At 45.6% G+C, this 21,764-nt stretch overlaps 2 protein-coding genes across 2 annotated transcripts in view; one reads left to right on the forward strand and one right to left on the reverse strand.

The window, feature by feature from the left end:
* Window positions 1-305: 305 nt before the first annotated feature.
* SQSTM1 (sequestosome 1) lies at window positions 306-13,784 on the forward strand. The gene is made up of 8 exons (XM_007953416.2): window positions 306-510; window positions 4,709-4,804; window positions 5,143-5,372; window positions 5,462-5,603; window positions 6,482-6,562; window positions 11,934-12,148; window positions 12,437-12,632; window positions 13,627-13,784. Exons 1-8 carry the CDS (start codon window positions 306-308, stop codon window positions 13,782-13,784), a joined length of 1,323 nt encoding a protein of 440 aa, XP_007951607.1.
* Window positions 13,785-14,741: 957 nt separating this feature from the next.
* Window positions 14,742-21,764, reverse strand: part of MRNIP (MRN complex interacting protein) — a 56,622-nt gene continuing 49,599 nt past the window's right edge. Inside the window, exons 3-7 of the mRNA XM_042782625.1 lie at window positions 21,296-21,384; window positions 19,131-19,203; window positions 17,559-17,713; window positions 16,784-16,883; window positions 14,742-15,206 (exon numbers count right to left, since the gene is read on the reverse strand). Of these exons, the coding sequence (XP_042638559.1) occupies window positions 14,742-15,206; window positions 16,784-16,883; window positions 17,559-17,713; window positions 19,131-19,203; window positions 21,296-21,384 (882 nt within the window). The remainder of the gene's footprint in view (window positions 15,207-16,783; window positions 16,884-17,558; window positions 17,714-19,130; window positions 19,204-21,295; window positions 21,385-21,764) is intronic.

Consider the following 21,764-nt stretch of genomic DNA (forward strand, 5'->3'; position numbering starts at 1 on the left):
ACAGCCTAGCGGGCTTCTTGACGACCCTGCTGTCCTGGGGGCAGTGAGAGGAGGGGCTGGCAATGGAGGAGGTCTGGCGACAGTGCGGGGGGGGGATGTCACAGGAGACGTGGTGTGGTAGCGAATGCAGGGCCGCCACAGGGAGGCTCGCGCGCACGGCGGCCGGGAGGTGGGGACGAGGACGGTGCGGAGAGACCCCGCCTCCAGGAGACCGGGTGGGGCGGCGCTTCCCGCGTTGGCTATAAAGACCGCGCGCCTGAAGCCGGTGTAGCTTAGCTTGGTTCCAGCTGCTTCGTGTTTTTGCTATGGCGTCGCTCACCGTCAAGGCCTATCTTCTGGGAAAGGAGGACGCGACCCGCGAGATCCGCCGCTTCAGCTTCTGTGTCAGTCCCGAGCCCGAGGCAGAAGCCGAGGCCGCGGCTGGGCCCGGACCCTGCGAGCGGCTGCTGAGCCGTGTGGCCGCCCTGTTCCCCGTGCTGCGGCCGGGCGGCTTCCAGGCGCACTACCGCGGTGAGCAGGGCGGGAGGGGGTGGCGGTGACGCAGGCAGAGCGGCCTTCTGACTGCCTGCTCTGCTAGGCGGGAGTCTCTGCCTTCCTTTTCGTCGTTGCTTAATGGGGTGAGGGAGGGCGGCTCTGGCTTTTGGGTGGCTCGCGACAGTTCGGCCTCGGGTATGGAAGTGCCAGCAGTGGGGACCAAGGCTCGGTTCCGGCGCAGTACCAGCTGTTTAGCGCTGGCTTTTCTGGGACCAAGAGCTGCCAGATTCTCCAGGCGGATTTCAGATCTGAAGGCATCAGATGCCATTACCCCACCCCCACCCCTCGCCATGATGCTGCAGAGCTTGGCAAAGACGCGTAGGGGCGTCCTCTCGCATCTCCGCGGGCGGCAGGCACTCAGGTTACACTGACATCTTGCGGCTGCAGAGTCTGGGATGACTTGCGCCACTTGGTGGGTTCAGATTCTGCCCTTAAAGAGCCTGGGTGAAGAAGACCGTGAGGAAGAGGCTTCAGAAGCGGGGGAGGAGTGACGTAGGTAAACAAGTGTGGGATGCTGGGAGCTATCAAGAGATAGACATTACAGACTGAAACAGGTTGGGGCCAGTAAACAATGTCCAAGGCCAAGCAGAGTACTGACATCTCACAGGTGTTGGAGAGAAGGTTAAGATCAAAGGGTTGTTTGGGAGCCTTGTTGTAGGGATAGAGGCTGGGAAGCCTTTGGGGCCTGGAGCTAGCTTAGTTCCTTGCTGTGCTGTTGTGACTGGTGACTTCCAGGGGTGGGGTTAGGGAGGTGGTTGTGGCTAGGAGGGAGGGCGGGGCAGCCAGGGCCATCCCCTGGGAGGGGACAGTGCTAGAACCTCCCTTAGCAGTGCCGCCAGCTTGCTAGGATCCAAGTAAAATGAAATCTTAACACAGTTTCGATCTTTTATCCATTTATTGTGATGTTGGTTATTGCTCCAGTTTTGAGATTTTTTTTTTTTTTTGGGGGGGGGAACAACTTCTTTGAGATACAAATCAGTGCCATACCATTTACCTAATCTCTGTCTCTATAGCTTTGCATTGGGAGCTCTGGTGGCATAGTGCCTAAGGCACGTGACTGCTAACCAGAAGGCTGGCGGTTCAAACCCACCAGCCACTCCTTGGGAGGAAGATGGGGAATCTACTTCCGTAGTGATACTGCCTCGGAAACCCAAGGAGGGGTCTCTTTGAGTCAGGTCCGACTTGAGGGCACATAACAACATAGCTTTGCATGTTCTAGACATTTCATATAAATGGAATCTGTGGGTTTTTTGTGACTGGTTTCTTTCACTCAGCATAGTGTTTTCAAGATGCATAGATGTTGTAGCATGATGTAATAATATTATAGGGGAATCCTAATCCATTGTATGGATATACCACATTGTGTTTATCCATTCATCTGTTGATAGATGCTTGAGTTATTTCCATCTTTTGGTGCTGCCCCTATTCTTGATGTTGTGATCTGTGGTCCACAGGCTGATCCAGTCTGCAGTTGGATGGTGTGATTTGGTCCACATAGTGGTGGTTTAAAACCATTTGACCCAACCTCTAAAAATTGGAGACTGCATCCAATTATAACAAATTATGGATAACATTGCAAAGAATGGGAATTCCAGAACACTTTAATTGTGCTCATGAGGAACCTATTAATAGACCAAGAGGCTATCGTTGGAACAGAACAATGTGATACTGCATGGTTTAAAATCAGGAAGGGAGTATGTTAGGGTTGTATCTTTTCACTATGCTTGTTCAATTTGTATGCTGAGCAAATAATATGAAAAGCTGGACTGTAAGAAGAATGTGGAATCAGCATTGGAAGAAGACTCATTAACAACTTTCAGTATGCACATGACACAACCTTGCCTGCTGAAAATAAAGATGATTTGAAGCACTTACTGATGAAGATCAAAGACTACAGTCTTCAGTATGGATTACGTCTCAACATGAAGCAAATAAAAATTCTCACAACTGGATCAATAAGCAGTATCATAATAAATGGACAAAAGATTGAAATTGTCAAAGATTTCATTTTACTTGGATCCATAATCAACACCCATGGAAGCAGCAGTCAAGAAATCATACTACATACTTCACTGGGCAGATGTGCTGCAAAGGACCTCTTTAAAGTGTTAAAGAGCAAAGATGTCACTTTGGAGCCTAAGATGCTCCTAACCTAAGCCATGGTATTTTCCATTGCCTCATATGCATGTGAAAATTGGGCAATAAATCAAGGAAGACTGAAGAAGAATTGATATGTTTGCATTGTGGTGTTGGCAAAAAATACTATAGACACCATGGACTGCCAGAAGAATAAACAAATCTGTCTGGAAGAAGTGCAGCTGGAATTCTCCTTAAAAACAAGAATGGCCATGTACTTTGTTCATGTTGTCAGAAGGGAACAGTCCCTGGAGAAGAATATCATGCTTGATAAAGTCAAGGGTCAGCAAAAAAGGGGTAGATCCTCAACAAGATGGATTGACACAGTGGCTGCAATGATGGGCTCAAGCATAGCAGGGACTGTAAGGATGGCGCAGGACTGAGTGGGCAGTGTTTTGTTCTGTTGTATGTAGGGTCCCTGAGTTGGAGCTGATTCAACAGCACCTAACAACAACAAACATCCAGTTACGGATTTTAGCTTCTCTGTGGAAGGAGGAAGCTGCGGTGGTGTCACTAGGGTTGGTGTCACCCCCCCTTAGCTCCATGGATCCCCTCCCATACCAGATCATATAGAATTCTTAATAATACATGATAAATATAGTTATAAGTTCCTTAAATAGAATATTTCATTGATTATATGAATACTAACAAAATTGTTCTGTGAAATAATTCTACATTGAATCACAACATTGTTAGTAACTGAGCAGAACATATACTTGATTTTTCTCCTTTGTTTTTTATTTTTCTTCTAAATTTCCTTTAATTAAGGAGCTCTGGTGGAATAGTGGGTAAGGCAGTTGGCTGCTAACCAGAAGGTTGGTGGTTCAAACCCACTAGCTGCTCTGTGTGAGGAAGATAAGGCAATCTACTTCAGTAAAGATTTACAGCCTTGGAAGCCCAATGAGGACTGATTTGAGTCAGAATCAACTCGATGGCAGCAGGCTTTTCCTTTTGAAAAAAGTTGTTGGTGATAAGTTCACAAATACTACTTACAACAACATTGTCCCTAAAACAAGAAAATATGACAAAATCAGGGACTGTAAAAATACTAGCAGCAATGAAAACTAGTGTGGGCTTGTAGCGTGGGCATGTAAAGCCACGTGATTTGAAGCTTCATTGTAATTGTGTAATAATGATAGCTCTGACCTGAATGCATTCCAAATGCACTGCTGTGGAGTCAGATCCAACTCAAAGCGACCCCTCCTTTGGTTTCCGAGGTGGTATCAACATGGAAGTAGATTGCCTAACCTTCCTTCTGAGGAGTGACTGGTGGGTTTGAACCGCCAGCCTTCTGATTAACAGTCAAATGCCTTAGGCACTACGCTACCAGAGCTCCCCCTGAGTGCATTAGAAAATTGAAAAAGTAAATTAACATAGACTTTTTTAGCCTTGTTACTTATTGATGCATGTAAGCTAGGCTTATGAAAAATATTTTTGTTGTAAGTTACTACAGAGATATTTTTATGAAAAATAATAAATTTCTGCTGAAACACTGCACAAAAATTTTATAGACAGTCATTTTGGTGATAGTGTTATCTGGCTCAGCCTGCATCCCTTGCACTCCCCTAGTAATGTCACTGGGAGCAGGAAGATGAGCTTGTCTGTATTACTCTCATAAACTTTTAAGTCCAAGGCCTTTGGAAGACTAGGTCCTCCAAGAACTGGTCTCAAGCACATCTCCCACACTGGAGATTGGGCCTGGTTGGATATGGACAGAGGCAGCACTTTTTTGAAGGGACTCCTGGCCCTAAGGCAAAGCAGTGAGTGGCCAGCTGTCACTATTGTGTCCTGCAGGCACCCAAACTGCTTTGGAATGCAGCCCATGGTCCAGAGGCCTAGGTTGGAGTCCTTACCTTCCAGATAGCATCCGAGTGAATGGGCAGTCTTGCCTCTCATCTCTGCCTCCCCCAGAGATCACACAGGGATTCCAGTTTATAGCCCCTGAAATGCCCCTTCAGCACTGGCCTCAGCCCATTTCAGCAACTTGTATCCCATTGGCAGCCCCAGGTACTCATGTGCTGTCTTTTAAATCATCTAGATGAGGATGGAGACTTGGTTGCATTTTCCAGTGATGAGGAGCTGACAATGGCAATGTCCTATGTGAAGGATGACATCTTCCGGATTTACATAAAAGGTGAGGATTGTTCTGGGTGCAGCCTGAAGCCAGGTGCTCTCTGCTGAATAAAAATAGGGTTTGAGGACTAGGAATATGAGGGCTGTTTATGACAGAGGCCTAATAAATGCTGAGTTTGCCCTTAGAAAGAACTCCACTTTAATCACGTAGGTAGTGGGGTCTGAAGGGTCTCTGGGTTCATTCTTGATTGTGCTCAGGTCAAGAGCCATGGGACTAGGGGCCGTTTTTGGGCCATAGTGGGAGCATGGGCCTTGCTGGCTGTTACAGCCCCACAGTGGTGATAGAGGGGGAGGAATTCGGGGGCCTCACCTCAATGGTTCTTTCCACCCTCCCTGCAGAGAAAAAAGAGTGCCGGCGGGACCATCGCCCCCCTTGTGCTCAGGAGGCACCCCGCAACTTGGTGCACCCCAATGTGATCTGTGATGGTTGCAATGGCCCCGTGGTGGGGACTCGCTACAAGTGCAGCGTCTGCCCAGACTATGACCTCTGTGCTGCCTGTGAGGGGAAAGGCATGCACAGGGAACACAGCAAGCTTGCATTTCCCAGCCCCTTTGGGCACCTCTCTGAGGTGAGCAGTGCCTCTGTGCAGGCCTGGGGTGGGTACTGGGGTGGCAGGATCCCTCCGACCCCACACTGCCCTGTTTGTTCTTCCCATAGGGCTTCTCTCACAGCCGCTGGCTCCGGAAGCTAAAACATGGGCACTTTGGTTGGCCAGGCTGGGAAATGGGTCCACCAGGCAACTGGAGCCCACGTCCTCCTAGGGCAGGAGATGCTCGCGCCAGCCCCATGACGGAATCAGGTGAGGCTAACTCAGGCAGCCTGTCTGATGTGTGCTGTCAAAGGCCAGCTAAGCTGTAGGACCATTTTTAGTTCTGGTGCTGTTACCCAAGCCCTTCATGTGCACTGATGCCTGCTATGCCAGCGGCTGGGCCTGGCGTTTTCATAGCCATTAATGTTGTTTAATCCTTGCAAGAGCCCTGCAAAGTGAGGAGTATTAGCTCTGTTTCATAAGTATGAAAGCTAGGGGGCAATGGGGATTGCCCAAGGTCACTAGTGTATCCAATAGTCAACCGCTTCACCTTGTAGCCCATCTGGGTGCCAAGTTTAGGCCTGCAGGACACCCAGCCCCTGAAGCTCCATAACAGAGCTGTTCTCCTCTTAGGTCAGCTTTTAGGAAGCCCAGAGCCATATCTGTTCTTAGTAAAATGCGGCCACAAAATTAAAATTTTCCATGAAGCTTGCAGTCTACATTTTTGAGTTACGATTTTCTTTTGATTTTATTAATTACACTGTTTTTTTGATTCATTTCATCTTTTTGGACAAAGGTAGGGATATTTTTTGATTTTGAGTATATAACATATCTCAGACATTGCCAATATTTACACACGGCATATCCTGAGCCCTGCTGGGTTACTGAGTATGAGGGACACAGACAAAGGAAGAGGAACAGGTTGGAGGATAAAGTGAGTTAGGATGTGGCCCCATGGGTACAGGTGGCCTGTGGGAGGAGGAAGAGGAGTGTGTGAGCTTCCAGGATGAGGCATCCACTAGGATGCAGAGGATGCCTGGGGTGATAGTGACCTTGGGAGGAAGGTGATAGGACTGTGAACAGGTATCAGAGTCATTGAGAAACATGGTTTGAATGACACATTTATTTTTGCTTTTGAAAATCAAAAGCTTCTGTTCCCTCAGAGGATCCCAGCGTCAACTTCCTGAAGAATGTAGGGGAAAGTGTAGCTGCTGCGCTTAGCCCTCTGGGTAAGTGAACTTTCATCCTTTTGTAACAGTTGAGTATTTCTGTTAAGTCAGTGTAAACTTAGCATTTTGGTGGCTTTTACCTCTGATGTGGCCTTGATCTGTCAAGTATGTGTTGGCTTAGGCCAGTCTTTGCCAAGTGGCAGATCATAGTCAACTCAAATTCCCTGACAAATTCCTGAGCTTTCTACAGGAAGGGACATGAAATCGGATGTGGTTGGGGCATTCTCAGTAGGGAGGGTGACCAGAGTCTGGTTGAAGGGCCTACCTGCCAACTTCTGACTGCCCTTTAGGGGAAGGACAATTTGCATTTTCCCCTAAGGTGAGTCTTGGGGTTTACTCAAGGACTTGGGTGCGTATTTAGTTGAGGTGCTGTTTATCTTTTCCTTCCTTTTTGTTTGCAAACTCCAAACCATTCCTGGGTACTTTCTGGGCCCATACGTAGTGCTGGGGAGTGAGGGGGATGACAGAGAAAGGCTACCTTTTGTGAAGTCTTTCCAGCACTTCTGATTTCAGAATAGGTAGGTCAGTGGAGTGTGTGATGTGCAGTGGGTGCCTCTCAGTGGTGTGACCTGACCTGAGGCAGACTCTGGAGCTCACTGCTGTGGCTATGGAAAGCACCTGCTCATCTGATTGTTGGGAGGTGGGGGCCACAAGGCTAGGTTTTATGATGGTAAGAATCAGCTAATGAAAGGGACATCTAGTTCAAGATATGATGGATCCAGCCTCAGGGAGAGGGTGCATCTTTTTGTCTGCAGTGGCAGGAAGTATCCCTCAGTTTGTCCAAAGTTGTGTCACATATTTGAAGGAATATTGATGGAAGGATGCCCAGCCCTGCCCACTGCCTGCTTTGGCTTATAGTGTGACTGCCATCTCCTCCAGTTGAGACCACATGCACTCACACTGATTCTGCCCTAGGACATGCCTTTGAAGCATCAGTGACATATAGGCATTGCTGCAAAGATTAAACAGCTCACACCACATAGTCTCTGTACCGTCAAAGTCTCTTGAGAGAATGAGAAAAAAAAATATTCTTAATGCTTTCACAAAAGGATACAACAGTGGAGAGATCAGCTTGTAATTGGAAGGTAAGCTCTGCTTAAATGCCATCTAACACTAAAGTAAGATACAGTACAAGTTTGAAAGATAAAAAATAGCAGTTTGAGGGGTAGTCACCCTACTAATGGCCTGTGGTTTAGGGGCCATGGAAGCTTCTCTGTGGAGGTCAGTGGAGCAGTGTTTCTTAGGGTTGGCTGAGCTTCAAAATCCCTAACAAAGGGTTTTATGGTCTGCATTTTGGTCTATGGAAACTTGATTGAAGAACAAAGCCCTTCACTAAAAGAACAAGACATCCTGGGAGGTCACAACCCAGGATTTCTAGGTCCCACCTTTCTTGACTAGTTCAGTGGGACTGGAGTGGGGCCTGGAATCAGTTTTCTGAAGGCTTCCCATGTGATCCTGTATCTCATTTTATTGCTTCCCCAAAGCCATCTGTGCCTGTGGAGTATTTCAGAACTGATGTGGATTCTCTACTCAGGACATTGGGAATAATTTTAGAAGTGGTCAGAGGTCCTTTAGGATAGGGATAAAGATCTTTTTAACTAGAGAGGAGCTTGGTACTTCCAAAACGGGAAGTTTCAATAAAATACTACTGAGTGATTTCCATTGAGATCTTTTTGAGGAACTGCTTAAATTCTGTTGTTGAGTGATGGGTATATATGCATTTATTTATGCAGAACTAAAAACTAGAATGATTCATACTGTTCATGCCTACAGAGGTCTGTTCCCAGAGGAGGGGCCCAAAAGGGAAGTAGCCAATACCACCCTCCAGGAGGTGGTTCGGAGAGTGAGTCAAGTGAATTAAAGAGCCACAGCTGTTTTTTGGTAGGTGCTGTGTGACTGAGTGATTCTACCCGAGGCGCAGGGCCAGTCCTACTTCAGAGGCTGCCACAGTCACTGGCATCTAGGTTGTAAAACAGCAGGGTCTTCCTCAACACAGTGTATTTGGTAAACACAAGACACAGGTTTGAGGCAGGAGGGCACAGACTACTACACAGCCTGGTAAGCCCTGAAGTCTCAAGGGGTTAATCATCACCTTGGAAAAACCCTAGTTCTGTGATCTCTGATCTTGTCTACAGAAGTCATATCATTCACCCATTTAAAATAGAATGAGCAAGTATATGCATGTTTATTGTACTATTCTTTCAACTTTTCTGTTTGCTTGAATGTTTTCATGAGATATCAGAGGAAAAAATAGAACAACTTAATGCAGATGGAGATACTTGTAGTTAAGCCTGCATTTATCTTTGCTCTCTCTTCAAACTCCACTACAACGATAAACAGTAAAGAGAGTAAACAAAAGACACAAATGGTATAAGAGATGTCACCAAAATATGAAAGATAGGAAATGGATAGAGGTGGTAACCAAGAGTAGAAGCACCAGAAACCTATGTGCCTGCATAGTGGACACTGGTAAGAGACGAGAAACCACTCAAGAATTGGGAGAGGCACAAGTGCCAGGAGTGGTGAGAGGTAGGAGTGACACAGGAGCCAGGGGCAAGGGAACTGGTTGAAAACCTTCATGAAGGATCACTTAGAGATCTCAGGGCCCCACTCAGCCAGATGCCAACCCTTGCAGGAGAACTGCTGTTCGATATCTGGAGTACCTGAGCCAGGGAAGCTTCGCTCATAGGGATGTAGCAGATGATAGTGCAAGGCACCAGGCTGAAGCTGGGCATTATGAGTAGTCAACTTGATCATTGGGTCTAGTATCCCACTCTGGCCAGGCGGGAGATTGGGAACTCCTGTTCAGGAGAGGCTGGATGCTTTCAGAAATGAGCCTGAGACCTCCTGACATCTGGGCTCCCCCGATGCTGGCCTTGTACTGAGCCAGCCTGCACGTGGGACACTGATGATGCCCGGCCCCACAAATAGCCTTATTTTAGTGCTTCATTAAGGAGCTGTTGTAGGCTATGGGGGGCAATTAGCAAATTAAAAAAAAAGGAGAGTATCGTTAAGGTTAGGAAAACAAAAATAAAAGAACTATACAAGGAAACAAGCAAGGTGTTTTATTTATCTAGTGCTGCTATAACAGAAATACCACAAGTGGGTAGCTTTAACAGAAATTTATTCTCTCACAGTTGAGGAAGCTAGAAGCCAAAGGCTCTGGCTGTAGGGGAAGGCTTTTTCTCTATCAGCACTGGAGGAAGATCCTTGTCTTCTTTCAACATCTATGGGCCTGGTGTTCTTTGGAAATTTCTGTGTGACTTGATCCATCTTCTCCTGCGTCTAGGTGGTTCTCAGCACAGGGACCCTGGTCTAAAGGACAGGCTTCATTCACTCTTGGCTCTTTCTTGATGGTAGTCAGTTCCCTCTATGTCTTTTCATTTGTTTAATCTCTTTTATATCTCAAAAGAGACTGATTCAAGATACAGCTTAATCCTGTACATTTATATATATCTTGCCTTATTAACATACTGCCTCTAATGCTGCCTTATTAACATTATAGAGGTTAGGATTTACAATACAGAGGATAATTATATCAGATCACAAATAGAGGATAATTACCTAATACTGAGAATCATGGCCCAGCCAAACTGACACATTTTTGGGGGACATAATTCAATCCATATACAAAATTACTACTTGGCTCAACAAAGAACAGTACTTATATAGTGGTACTAATATAAATGCCACTCCTCGGAAGGAAGGTTGGGCAATCCTACTTCCGTAGTGATACTGCCTCGGTAACCCAAGGAGGGGTCGCTATGAGTTGGGGCCGACTCGACGGCACATAACAACAACAACAACAATATAAATGCTGAATGTTTCAGCAAAAAAAAAAAAAAAAAGAATTTCTGAAAGGATAGGGGGAGGGGAGACAAATATTGATTTAAAGTAAGACATAGATAGATGTAAATTGGAGTATTTACCAAAGAACAGCATGAGTTGGAAGTTGGCTTTGGGAAATGGGAGCAGGATATGTGGGGGAGTAGGGAAGGCAGAGGATTGCTGTTTTTCACTCTAAGCCTTTTGGAAGTGTTTGATGCTAAGCTGTGTGCATGTAGTCTTTGACTGATTTTAAAATTAGGACAGGAGATTCTGCCCTCTTACCTCCTCACTGACCATGTGCCTGGAGTGCCCAAGATGGATGGGGGACATGCTGCCCTGTGCTGCTCAGCCTCATGGGCTCACATGCAACTTGATCCATTCTGTTTGCCTCTGAGGCAGAATTCTGGTCTTTAAATATGGGTGTTTTTCCTATCACAAGGCCCTGGCATACAAGCAAAATGCTTCATGTAGTCTTCAGCCAAGGAAACCCTGGCTGTGGTATTTTGGCTGTCACCCTGTTCTTAGGGCCTGACCCCCTTGACATGCAGTCCTGTAACCCTGTGTGATCTAGGGTAGCAGGGAAAGACCTCCAGCCTCTGCCGCCTTATCCCAGGTTAGGCTGCTATGTAGCCATCACAGGTCTTCTGACTTCAGGCCTCACCTCTCTCACATTCTACCCTAGAGTGGTGCTTTCCAGATAGGCTCTGACCTACCACATCCATGCTCACAGGCCCTGTTAGCTTCCTGTGGCCACAAGGGAGGCCCAACTCAGTCTTGTGGACTTGGACCCACTTCTCTGGGTTCATCCTCTACTCCACTCTTCTCCATTCTCCAGACCCTCACCCTGTTGTTGCTCCCCACTGCCTGCCTCTCTAGAGCTGATGCCCCTTCCGCTCATCACAGATGATCACATCTTCTCTTCTTCCTCCCTGGCTGAACACCCTGGGATGGAGCTGGCTCCTTGGATGCCTTCTTGCTCCTACTTGGTTGTGAGCTGAGCTGTTTTTCCTGGAGAACCCTAAAGGCATGTGGAATGGAGGTTGAGCCCTGTCAAGCCAGCCTCTTAGAAACTTGGTCAGGAGTAGGAAAAACAAGGTCTCTCTATAGACTTTCTGGCTCAAGACGATGTTGAATATTAACTAAAATTAATGTTTTACTAAGGTGGCGTAAGGGAAAAGTCTAACATAATGGACATGTCAGCAAGAGTTTTTCTAGAAACCAAGTAATAAATCTGAGAAGATTTTAGGTCAGGATATTGGGAGACCCTGAAGATCAAAGATGACCATCCATTTGCCTTCTGGCTCTTGGGTTTATGGGACTTGGCTGGTCCATTACTAGCTGTGTGACTGGGGCTTGAACTCTTCTGTCAGTCAGTTTCTGTGTCTGCACAATGAGTGCCCATCCTGACTCCTCAGATGCCTGTGAGGATGGGACCTGAGAGAGCTCTGTTAACCTATAGCCCCCCAGATCTCTGAGAGATTACCTTTGCATTATTTTTTGCAGTCCCTTCTCTGAAGGATTTTGTTTCCTCTTTGTGCTCTAGGCATTGAAGTTGATATTGATGTGGAACATGGAGGGAAAAGAAGCCGCCTGACACCCGTCTCTCCAGATAGCTCTAGCACAGAGGAGAAGTGCAGCTCACAGCCAAGCAGCTGCTCCTCCGAACCCAGCAAACCAGAGGGCAACGTGGAGGGCATGGCACAGTCCCTGGCAGAACAAATGAAAAAAGTCACCCTGGAGCCTGTAGGGCAACCTGAGGCAAGCCTGCTCTCCCAGGTCACTGAAAGGGTAGCCAGCAGGTGCATTCTGTCCACAGTACCTCTCAGCCACCTTCCCTCACCAGCACTGACAGTCTGTTTCTGGGGTATTTAAGTCATTCTATGACCCTTCTGGTAGAACTTGTACAGAAAAATATACTTGATGTTTAGAGCAGCTGCTCACTGGGCCCATAGCTTCTTGCCTACCCTATAGAAAGGAATGTGTACTGTGATCAGACTCCATCTATTGCTCATGTTCCTTATGTCCTCACAGTGAGTTTTGTTCCAGGAACAGATGGAATCTGATAACTGTTCAGCAGGAGATGATGACTGGACTCATTTGTCCTCAAAAGAAGTGGACCCGTCTACTGGTGAGCTCCAGTCTCTGCAGATGCCAGAATCTGAAGGACCTAGCTCTCTGGACCCTTCCCAGGACGGCCCCACAGGGCTGAAGGAAGCAGCACTATACCCACATCTTCCACCAGGCAAGTGACTTCTAATAGTTTTGTGTTTTTACCTCTTGCAGAGCATCTTAGTTTTCTGCTCTTAGCAGCACTAACAAAATGATGTGATATTCTTGTTTGGGGGTGTCTATAGCTATAACAGAAAATTAGGAGTGGTTTGGCCCTCTTATAACATCTCAGCTAATTTTAGCAGTTTGTAAGACAGCCCCCAGACTAAGAATTAAGAAGGCAGACATAATGTAGAGGGAAGCACTGGATTTGGCACTGCTGTGACTTCATGGTTTCCTCATGGAGAATGGTGACCTTAGGGCAGGGGTCACATCCCAGATCTTTGTAAGAGCCAGACAGGAACCAAGTGTAGCAGGTAGTGTGTAAGGCAGGGGGCAGGGTGGGAACTGTGGCAGTATAAGAGAATACCCTGAATAAAGGCAGCAATGGATGATTAGCTCCTGTTCATTACTGTCCCTTGGTAATGAATTCAAAACAATATTCAAGTGAAGGAAAACCCATCTGTGGGCCAAATCTGGCCTGGGGGCTCCCAGCGCGTATTTTCTCTGCCTTAGAGCAGGGTAGCAAACTGTGGCCGACGGACCAAGGATGATTTTTACATTTTTAAATGGTTAGAACAAAAGCAAGTTATGTGACATGTAAAAATTATATGCAATTCATATTTCATTGTTCATAAATAAAAGTTTTATTTGGAGCACAGCTGTGCCTATATATTTATTTATTTGTTAATGTATTGCTTAGGCTGCTTTTGTGCTCCAGTGGCAGAGTTGAGTATATAATTCTAACAAGAAGCTATATAGCCTGCAAAGTTTAAAATATCTGGCCCTTCACAGAAAGTTTGTGGGTCCCAGTCTTATGGGTCCCTCTGAGTTAGAGGGCACATGTGGAGGGTCTGGTCTAGTGGGCACTGGCTGTTTGCTGGCTGGGGGACAGGAGGCTGCTGTACTTGGCACACTGGGTTTGGTGCTGGCCTCTCCTCACATGCTCCTGTGACTCTCTTTGGCAGAAGCTGACCCCCGGCTGATTGAGTCCCTCTCCCAGATGCTGTCCATGGGTTTCTCTGATGAAGGTGGCTGGCTCACTAGGCTCCTACAGACCAAGAATTACGACATTGGAGCTGCTCTGGACACCATCCAGTATTCAAAGCACCCACCACCATTGTGACAGTGTTTGCTCAAATAGTCTGTACCTCCTTTTTGTCTCATAGTTGTGTTGAGCTAACATAGAACAGCAGCGCCTCTGTAAGGGCCAGTTTCTCTGTATTCTTCTTCCAGATTCTGGGGGGGTAGGGATCCATGAAAACGTTTAGGGCAGTAGAACAGGTGACATGAGGGGGAAGTTCCAAGTATGTGTATGTTTGAGAACCTAGCTGTTTCGAGTTTGTTGTTTGAGAGACAAAACCAGAATCCCTCGTGCCTTGACTCTGGGCTTTGCCTTTGCTGAGGACACGGAGGACACACTGCAGCCTATTCCTGTCCCCCCATCCCCAGGATAATACCAGCAGTCCAGAATATATCTTGCCTAATGAACTTCTGCTTTTTTTTTTTTTTAAATGACTAACAGTATGCTGACATTTAGTTGATTATCCACTAGAAACCTGATATACTCTTGATTTTAGATAGAGTACTGTTACAGTTTTGTCAGGGAGCAGAGGAGGGCTGTCCTAGAGGAGGGCTGTCCTGGAGCAGGTGCTGGGGAAGAGTAATGGGGTTAGAACAGGACAGCTCACTACTGTGGGTTTGGTACTTAGGAATAAAGAAGGGCTGATAAAAGGCAAGTCAGATGTTGGTTTTCACTGAGTACTGCCTCTATGTTCATAACCACTAAAGGTCTCTCATTTCCAAATGTGTCAATTGCTTCTGAAGTAAGAGAATCCCTTTGTAGCCATTCTGTTGTATTTGTAACCAATCTGTAATTAAATGCTGTAAGCACTTTAATCAAAGATGTTGTCCTTTCTACAATAAAAAAAATTTGTTTGACTGTAATGTTTATTGTCACCTTTCAGTAGTCTCCATAAATTATACTCAATCCCATGATTTAAAAGCAATTTAAGAAGACACTATTTGTAGTGTCTGGAAATCTCATATAACAAATATACCTAAATAATATACTGGCTTCAGTTCAAAAGTCATCATCAAAGTCCTCATCAGTTTTAAAGAGGTACTCTTTGACTAGGAGCCCAGCTTCTGCCTGTAAAGTCCCTGGGCTCCATGGCTGTTCAGCAGTCTTCCTGCAGGACTTCCTGGCCACAGACATGGGAATGTGTGGAACCCAAGGAGGCTGGAGAACATTGGAGGAACTGCTGGGGTGGCCTTTCCTTGGACTCTGGGTTCTGGGCTCAGGCTGTACTGGACTGGCTGACCTGAGGCCTGTCTGTATTGGTCTCAGTGGTTCTGGATCCACACTGGAGCTCTTTCCAGGTGACAGAAGAAATTGTTCCCATTTAGAAGATGCAGCCTTAACTGGTTGGGTAGGCTTAGGTGGTTTCCACTGAGGAAAAGTAAACTCACTGGTATTCCAGTCCTCTGAGTTCTGGAGGCAGCCACTGCTTCCTTGTTTGACCTTCCCTGTCAGGCTAGCATATCCCTGAAATAGAAATAAGAGCAGAAGAGGGCCACATCCTCTGTTTAGAAGAATGAGCTCCAGAAGCCAAGCAGGCCCCAGCTACAGGGACGAGGGAGCACTATATGGCAGCATAACCACTCCTGGTCTGTGCTCCTGGTTCTGGAATATCATGCTCTTGTGTTCTATCTACTGGCTAGTTCTTTGGCTGGGGAGATGCTCTGGTTTTGAGGTTTACCTCACTTCAAATTCTCCATGAAACTCCATGACTAGTCCCCCCTCCCCCCAAAAAAAGAGATATCCTCATGTGATCAGGAAATCCACTATATGGGGATCTTAAAATCAGGTGGGGGACCTGAAAGGGGATGAGAGTAGGAAGGGGCCTTAGAGACCAACTGGAAAGGGATGAATGTGGATGCCACTGTGCTGCTCAGTCCTGTCCAATGAGGCTGTCTCTGCACAGCTGGGTGGAAGAGGTAAAGCTGTATGTGTGGCTGTACAAGACCCCCCAGCAGATGACAGAGGTGTGGGGACCGTCTCTACCCTTCCACCCCAGTAACAGAACCACTGAAAGCTGAATTCACTCTTACAAACTAACTTTGAAAGCAGTGATACAGTGGGACCCTACAATACTATCACTCAGGCCATGTGGAAGAAGCTTTGCTGCTGTGACACTGAGATGCTGGCTCTACCCATGAACTTGTTGTGACCTTGGTTCAGTCACTAAGCCTTGATGAGCCTCAGTTCCTTACCTTCAAGGCACAAAAGAGCAGGCTTGGGAGCATTAAGCATGATAAAGCAGGTTCAGTGTTTGGTCCAGGGGCTGGCACATGGTAAACATTCAGTAACCATTATCATCATCACTGACATTACTCCATAATTTGGGGATTATGGGCCATGAACTTACTTGGGGGTCATAAAACTAGTTAGTGGCAAAGCCCTTAAACTCTGTCTCTTGGCTTTGAGATGATGGTCTGTGCCAACACGAGAAGGTCTCATGTCAAGTCTATGGCAATGCCTGATGACAGTAGACTCCCAACTGCTGGCTCCTCGGCCCAGACCCATGGCAGCATGAAGCCAGGCCCAGGCAGTGAGCTTCAGGAACCTGTATTTTTCAGCACTGTGTGCAATGGAGTCAGTTAGGTGTGAAGCAGTAAAAAAAAGAACACTTGCTAAGTGAATGCAGTGCCTTGAGTGCAAAAGACTGCCATGAGGTGAGTTAGAGAAAGGATGGCAACATGTCCTCAGAAATGCAGGGCAAGTCTTGTTTGTAACAGGCTGACAAAGATACCTCATTCCCTGCAGAATGAAGAAAATGGCCCTGACCCTATTGAGTAATTGTTGTGGCTCTAAGGCATCAAGATGGGTTCTTGACCATGAGAGAACATCACCTGGAGGATGAGTGCAGGAAGGGTACAAGCCAGAGAAGGGTTGGCTTATGACCAAAATAAATGACGAGATACCCAAGTAGAAAGTCAAGCTTTCTAGTGTGATAAGTGTAATATTCCATCAATTATCAAAAGAAAATAAGACAATTAAAAAAGAAAAAATGCTGTGTATACTCAATATATTGTCACTGAAACCAGAAGAGAGACACTGACCTGGGGCTGCAAAATGATCTTGGAGTCAACTTCTCTGCTCCCTGAGTCCTGGGCATCAGTACTCTTGTGTGGAGGCTGGACTGGATGCAGGCTCCATTTCCTGGTGAGGACGAAAGTACTGTCAGCTACCCTAGTCCTGTCATCAGAGTTCCTCAGATTCCAACTCAGTGGAACCTGGTCCAGCACTCCAGCACAGGTGGAAACCTTTTCATTCCTTTTGACTTCCTATGTGGCCACTCAGCTTCTGCTCTACCTCAAATAACAGCCTGCCAACTTAAATGCAAGATAGTCCATTTCTCTGCTCGATAGCCTAAAGTTTTTGGAAAAAATTACCTTAAATGGAAATCTACCTCCCAATAGCTCCTGCCCCATAAGAGCAACCCAAAATCTTCGGCATCAGAGTTCTGCTCTCTAAGCTAAATTTAAGTTCCAAGCCCTTTGGTTACTCTCACCACACTTAGTTTTGTCAATCCTGCCCTTAAAATCAGTTCTTTCCTCAGGTCAGTACAGTCTGAGATGTTCAAAATTAAGTGACTGTTGTAAAAAGGTGGCTACCATGGTGCCTGCCCAGCTTCTGCTCTGCATGGCAGCACCCAGTCCCACGGCAGGCTGAAGAGGGCTGGTCCTGACAGCTGCTACGGAGCTTCCCCTCACGCCAATGCCTCACTTGGGTTTCTCCCACTTTGCTGACCATTAGAAGTAGCTCCTTAGTCCCCCTGTTCCAGAGTCAGTGAGGGCAATGGTATGAGGTCTGCACCACTGACTAGCTTGGCACCTTTTTTTAGGGAGGTTGTCATTGAAGGGAGGGCTTGACTTCTCTGATATGGATGAGGGCTGTCCATTGAAACACACTTCTCCTTCCAGCTCTAATTCTTTGGAGCTCTTTTCCAGATACTTCAGCCAACGGCTCTCTCTGGGCCACGATTTTTCCTACAGGTTTGGGAAATAGGTTTTATTTTCAGAGTTAGAAAGTAGGCACTATTACTGAACCTCCCCAACCCCATTCTTAGGGTCTTAGGACTCAAATCTACTTTAAGACCCAGGAAAGGGGAAACTCATGCCCTCAGGCACTCCTGGGTATGGTGCACACTGGTATCCACCTGGGAAGCAGCAGGGTAGCTTATCAAGAACCTAAATAAGTCCATGCTCCCTGACCCAGGGATTCCAAAAGAAAAAAGGCATAGCGATGCTAATGAAAGTGTTATAAACAGGAGTAAATATTCTCATAGCAACCCTATAGGAGAGAGTAGAACTGCCCTATCATTGTTAATCCTCACAGAAGCAGACAGGCATATCTTTCTCTCATGGGGCAGCTAACCTTTTGGTTAGCAGCTGAATGCCTTAACCACTGTGCCACCAGAGCTCCTCTAAACGAGAGCAAATACAACTTATAATAGCAAAAATTTGGAAACAACCTAAATGTCTTATAATAAGGGCATAAATATTGGTCCATCCACTAATTGAAATATTCTGTGGATACTTTTTAAAAATGAAAGTCACTGAAGACTATATAGCAACATGGGAGAATAATGTAAGTGAAAACTTTAGAATACAAAAAAGAATTCTTATAATACGAATGATGTAAAATTAAGTATGTAAATGGACAAAAAATGGAAGTATAAGCAAAGATACAAGAGCTGTGTTAAAGTGGCATGCTTTAGGACATGTTCCCTCTATTTATAATAAGACTATCAAGGCCAAGTGGAGGCAGGGCATTGCCCAAACAGTGCAAACAGAGGCAAGACTCTGTTCCAGTTAGGCAGGAGGCTCTGCTTGTCTGCAATCGTCCCTACTCTCTCTCCCTGGCAGGACATAGTGTTTCATGTGCCCACGCATTTTGGATGTACCAGTAGTGTCACCTACTTAGTGACTCATGCACTCACACACACTGCCCACTGAGCATCTACTCTGCCAGCCTTTTCACTAAACCCTGGGCACAGAGAACAACCCAATGTGATCCCTAATCTTGAGAAGCTCATGGTCTGGTAGGAGGGGAACACGGAAACCCACCCACTCCACAACAGCATCCTTCCCCTACTGGAGGCATGCCCAGTGCTGTGAGAACCAAGGGGAGGACACACAAAGAAGGGGGGAGTTCTCCAAGCAGATAGAAGAAAAAGCCCTTATAGAGTACTGTAATTTTGTACTTGTCCGTCTCCACACTTATAAAGAGGGACAGGTTTATTCAATTTTGTGTTCCTGTAGCTTCAAGCAAAGCACCTGTCATGCAATGGCATCAATGAGAGTTTGCTGAACAAATGACTAATAAGAGTAAATGGAATGCTTTAAGCTAGACAAAACTACTCTCAGTCCCAGCCTGGGCTTGAGATAAATGTTCCTGCCTTACCTGCAGATTCATGCCATCAGTCTGATGACCTGCACTTTCTTCTTTACTGGCATTGACAGGTTCTTCCAGAGAGCTTAGGGAAAGATTGTACATAATTTCTTGGTAAAATGACCAGGAAAGATGCAAGAACTTGATAGTGGGTATCAAGGCTGGGGGAATCTTAGGAACTTTGCTATTTTGAAGTGATTCTATAATCCTCCAGCAGTTTAGGCCTGCACCAGAGGGGCTGCTTGTTTCCTTGGACTCAGGCTGAGAAAGCCCTCTATCAATAGGAAACATGACACAGGCAGAAGGTACAGACTCTCTAGCCAGAGACCGGTTTGCATCCTGGCTTTGCAGTGACTAGCCGTGTGTGTGCCATTTAACCCTCGTGTCTCACTTTTCTCATACACAATGGGGATAAGACTGCATGGGTGACTGTGAAGAAAAACGAGGTAATGTATATATGCATGTATCATTCAGGGCCTGGTACACAGAAAGTAATGTCAGCTGAGCATTGTCATTTGCAATGGAGATGTCCCCATCAGATCGGGTCATACAAGAGTCTTTACAATTGCTCAGCCACTATAGGAGAACAGGAGGAATGTTACTGAGCCTGATTTACCACAGAAGCCTAGGGAGAGTAGGGCTCTTTCACCACATGTCAGACAGCAAGAGGTGGAGCCTCTATGGTTTTGACTGGGGCTGGTTGGTCAGTGGAAATATTTCTGATGTGAAGACTGAGGTTGGGACCAAAGGTCACATACATTCATGTCACAAAGGACTGTTACATCACATGAGCAAATTGGCATTCTCTCTAGTGAAGTACAACCAAAACCAAACCAAACTCACTGCCATCAAGTTGATTCCTACTCATAGTGACTCCCTTTGGGTTTCTAAGGTGGTAAATCTTTACAGAAGTAACTGCTCAGTCTTCCTTCCACAGAGTGGCTGGTGGGTTTGAACTGCCAACCTTCTGGTTAACAGTCAAATGCCTGAGGTACTATGCCACCAGCACTCTAAACTGTACCATATGTGGGTACCAGTACCTTAGCTTCTTTATCTATAAAAAGTAGTATGTCTTTCAGTTTTCATCTTTTCAGATACTACCTTTGCCCCATTCTCTCTTGCTGGAAATCATCTCTGTATCCTCCTCTCAATTTTTTCCTCAGATTTTTCTACTTTTTTCTCTCTGTGCCGCATTGTGAGTCATTTCTTCAGATTTATCTTCAACTTCACTAATTCTTAAACTGTGTTTAATCTGTTTAACTTGTCTATTGAAATTTTAATTTAAATGATTAGATTTTCCATTTTTATAGATTCTTTTTCAAATCTGATTGGCTATTTTTTAAAGTCTCTTCCTCCTTATATTACCATCCCCTTCTTTTATTTCATTAAATATATTAAACATCCAATATTATATATTCTGAAGAATTTGTGGGTCTGATTTTTCTGTCCATTGTTTTTGGCTCATAGTGACTTGTGTCTTTGAGCATGTAATGATTTTTAGCTCTGACATATATGCTTCTTGGAACTTCATTTGTGGGATACTTTAAGGCCTGGGTAGAAGATTTGTGGCTCTAGAGGGGAACTGCATTTGCCACCTAGGACAATTTAATAGTAAATTCTTGGCTCAAGACTCTTTACACAGGACTTGCAAAAAGCTGAAAAACCATGTGACAGCTCCCTTTTGCTTACAAAGTCTTAGAGAAATATATACCCCTCTCCAGTCACTGCCAAAGTCAAGACAAGCAAACTCCCTGTTGTGGGTAGGTATGTTTCTAGTCCCTTCATACACTGAAGGTGTAATCCTTTAGGGACTAGCTTTGTGTGTGGGCCCCTCTACTGGCCTCTTGTCTCCCACACTCCTCATAGCACGGACGATCCACAACACCAGGCTTCGATTACCCTGGCAGCTCAGGTACTCACTTTTTATATTTTGGCTCTTAATTAATTTTCACCTTTGAGGGTTACATCTTTCTTGCCAGCTCATCAGTGCATTAAAAAAAAAAAAAAAAATTATACCCAGTATTTTTAGTTATTTTCAGTGGAGGACTGTTCAGGGTATCAAATCTGCCATACTGTAGGACATGGGAATCTAAGGGATTTCTCCATTGTATACTTCCAGTATCTACTCAAGAAGAAAACAGGACAAGAAACTCTTATCCCTTTCAAAATAACTGTACCTGAGTAACATCTCTGAAACTTGACCCTGTAGCAGATTTAATTTTTGGACATGGCGTCTACAGTCAGCACCAGAACCCTCACCATAAGCCTGAAAGACAAAAAAATACCTTAAGTTCAAAAAGTGTTGACAGAATGTTGGGAAGCAAATCATTAGAGATGCACCTCAAGGAGGGGCAAGCTGTACTCTGCAAGGCCCCAAGATACCTGAAGCACCAAAGGAATCCTAATGACTACTATTTCAAGACAGATTTACAAATGAATAGTTTCAGGAACTAATAGTTTTGATCAGCACCCTGAACTCTACATATCAAAGCCACACTCAACCCAAACCCTACATAAAATCTCTTTTTCTTTTACGTTTATTTATTTATTTTTAATTTTATTTTGATTTGGGTGAAGATTTACAGAGTAAATTCACTTTTCATACAGCAGTTCACATATACTTTGTCTCATGTCATTGACCAAAAT

The sequence above is a fragment of the Orycteropus afer genome, unplaced genomic scaffold (assembly GCF_000298275.1).
Source record: "Orycteropus afer afer isolate SDZICR_OR568_19922 unplaced genomic scaffold, OryAfe1.0 scaffold00393, whole genome shotgun sequence".
Classification (NCBI taxonomy): domain Eukaryota; kingdom Metazoa; phylum Chordata; class Mammalia; order Tubulidentata; family Orycteropodidae; genus Orycteropus; species Orycteropus afer.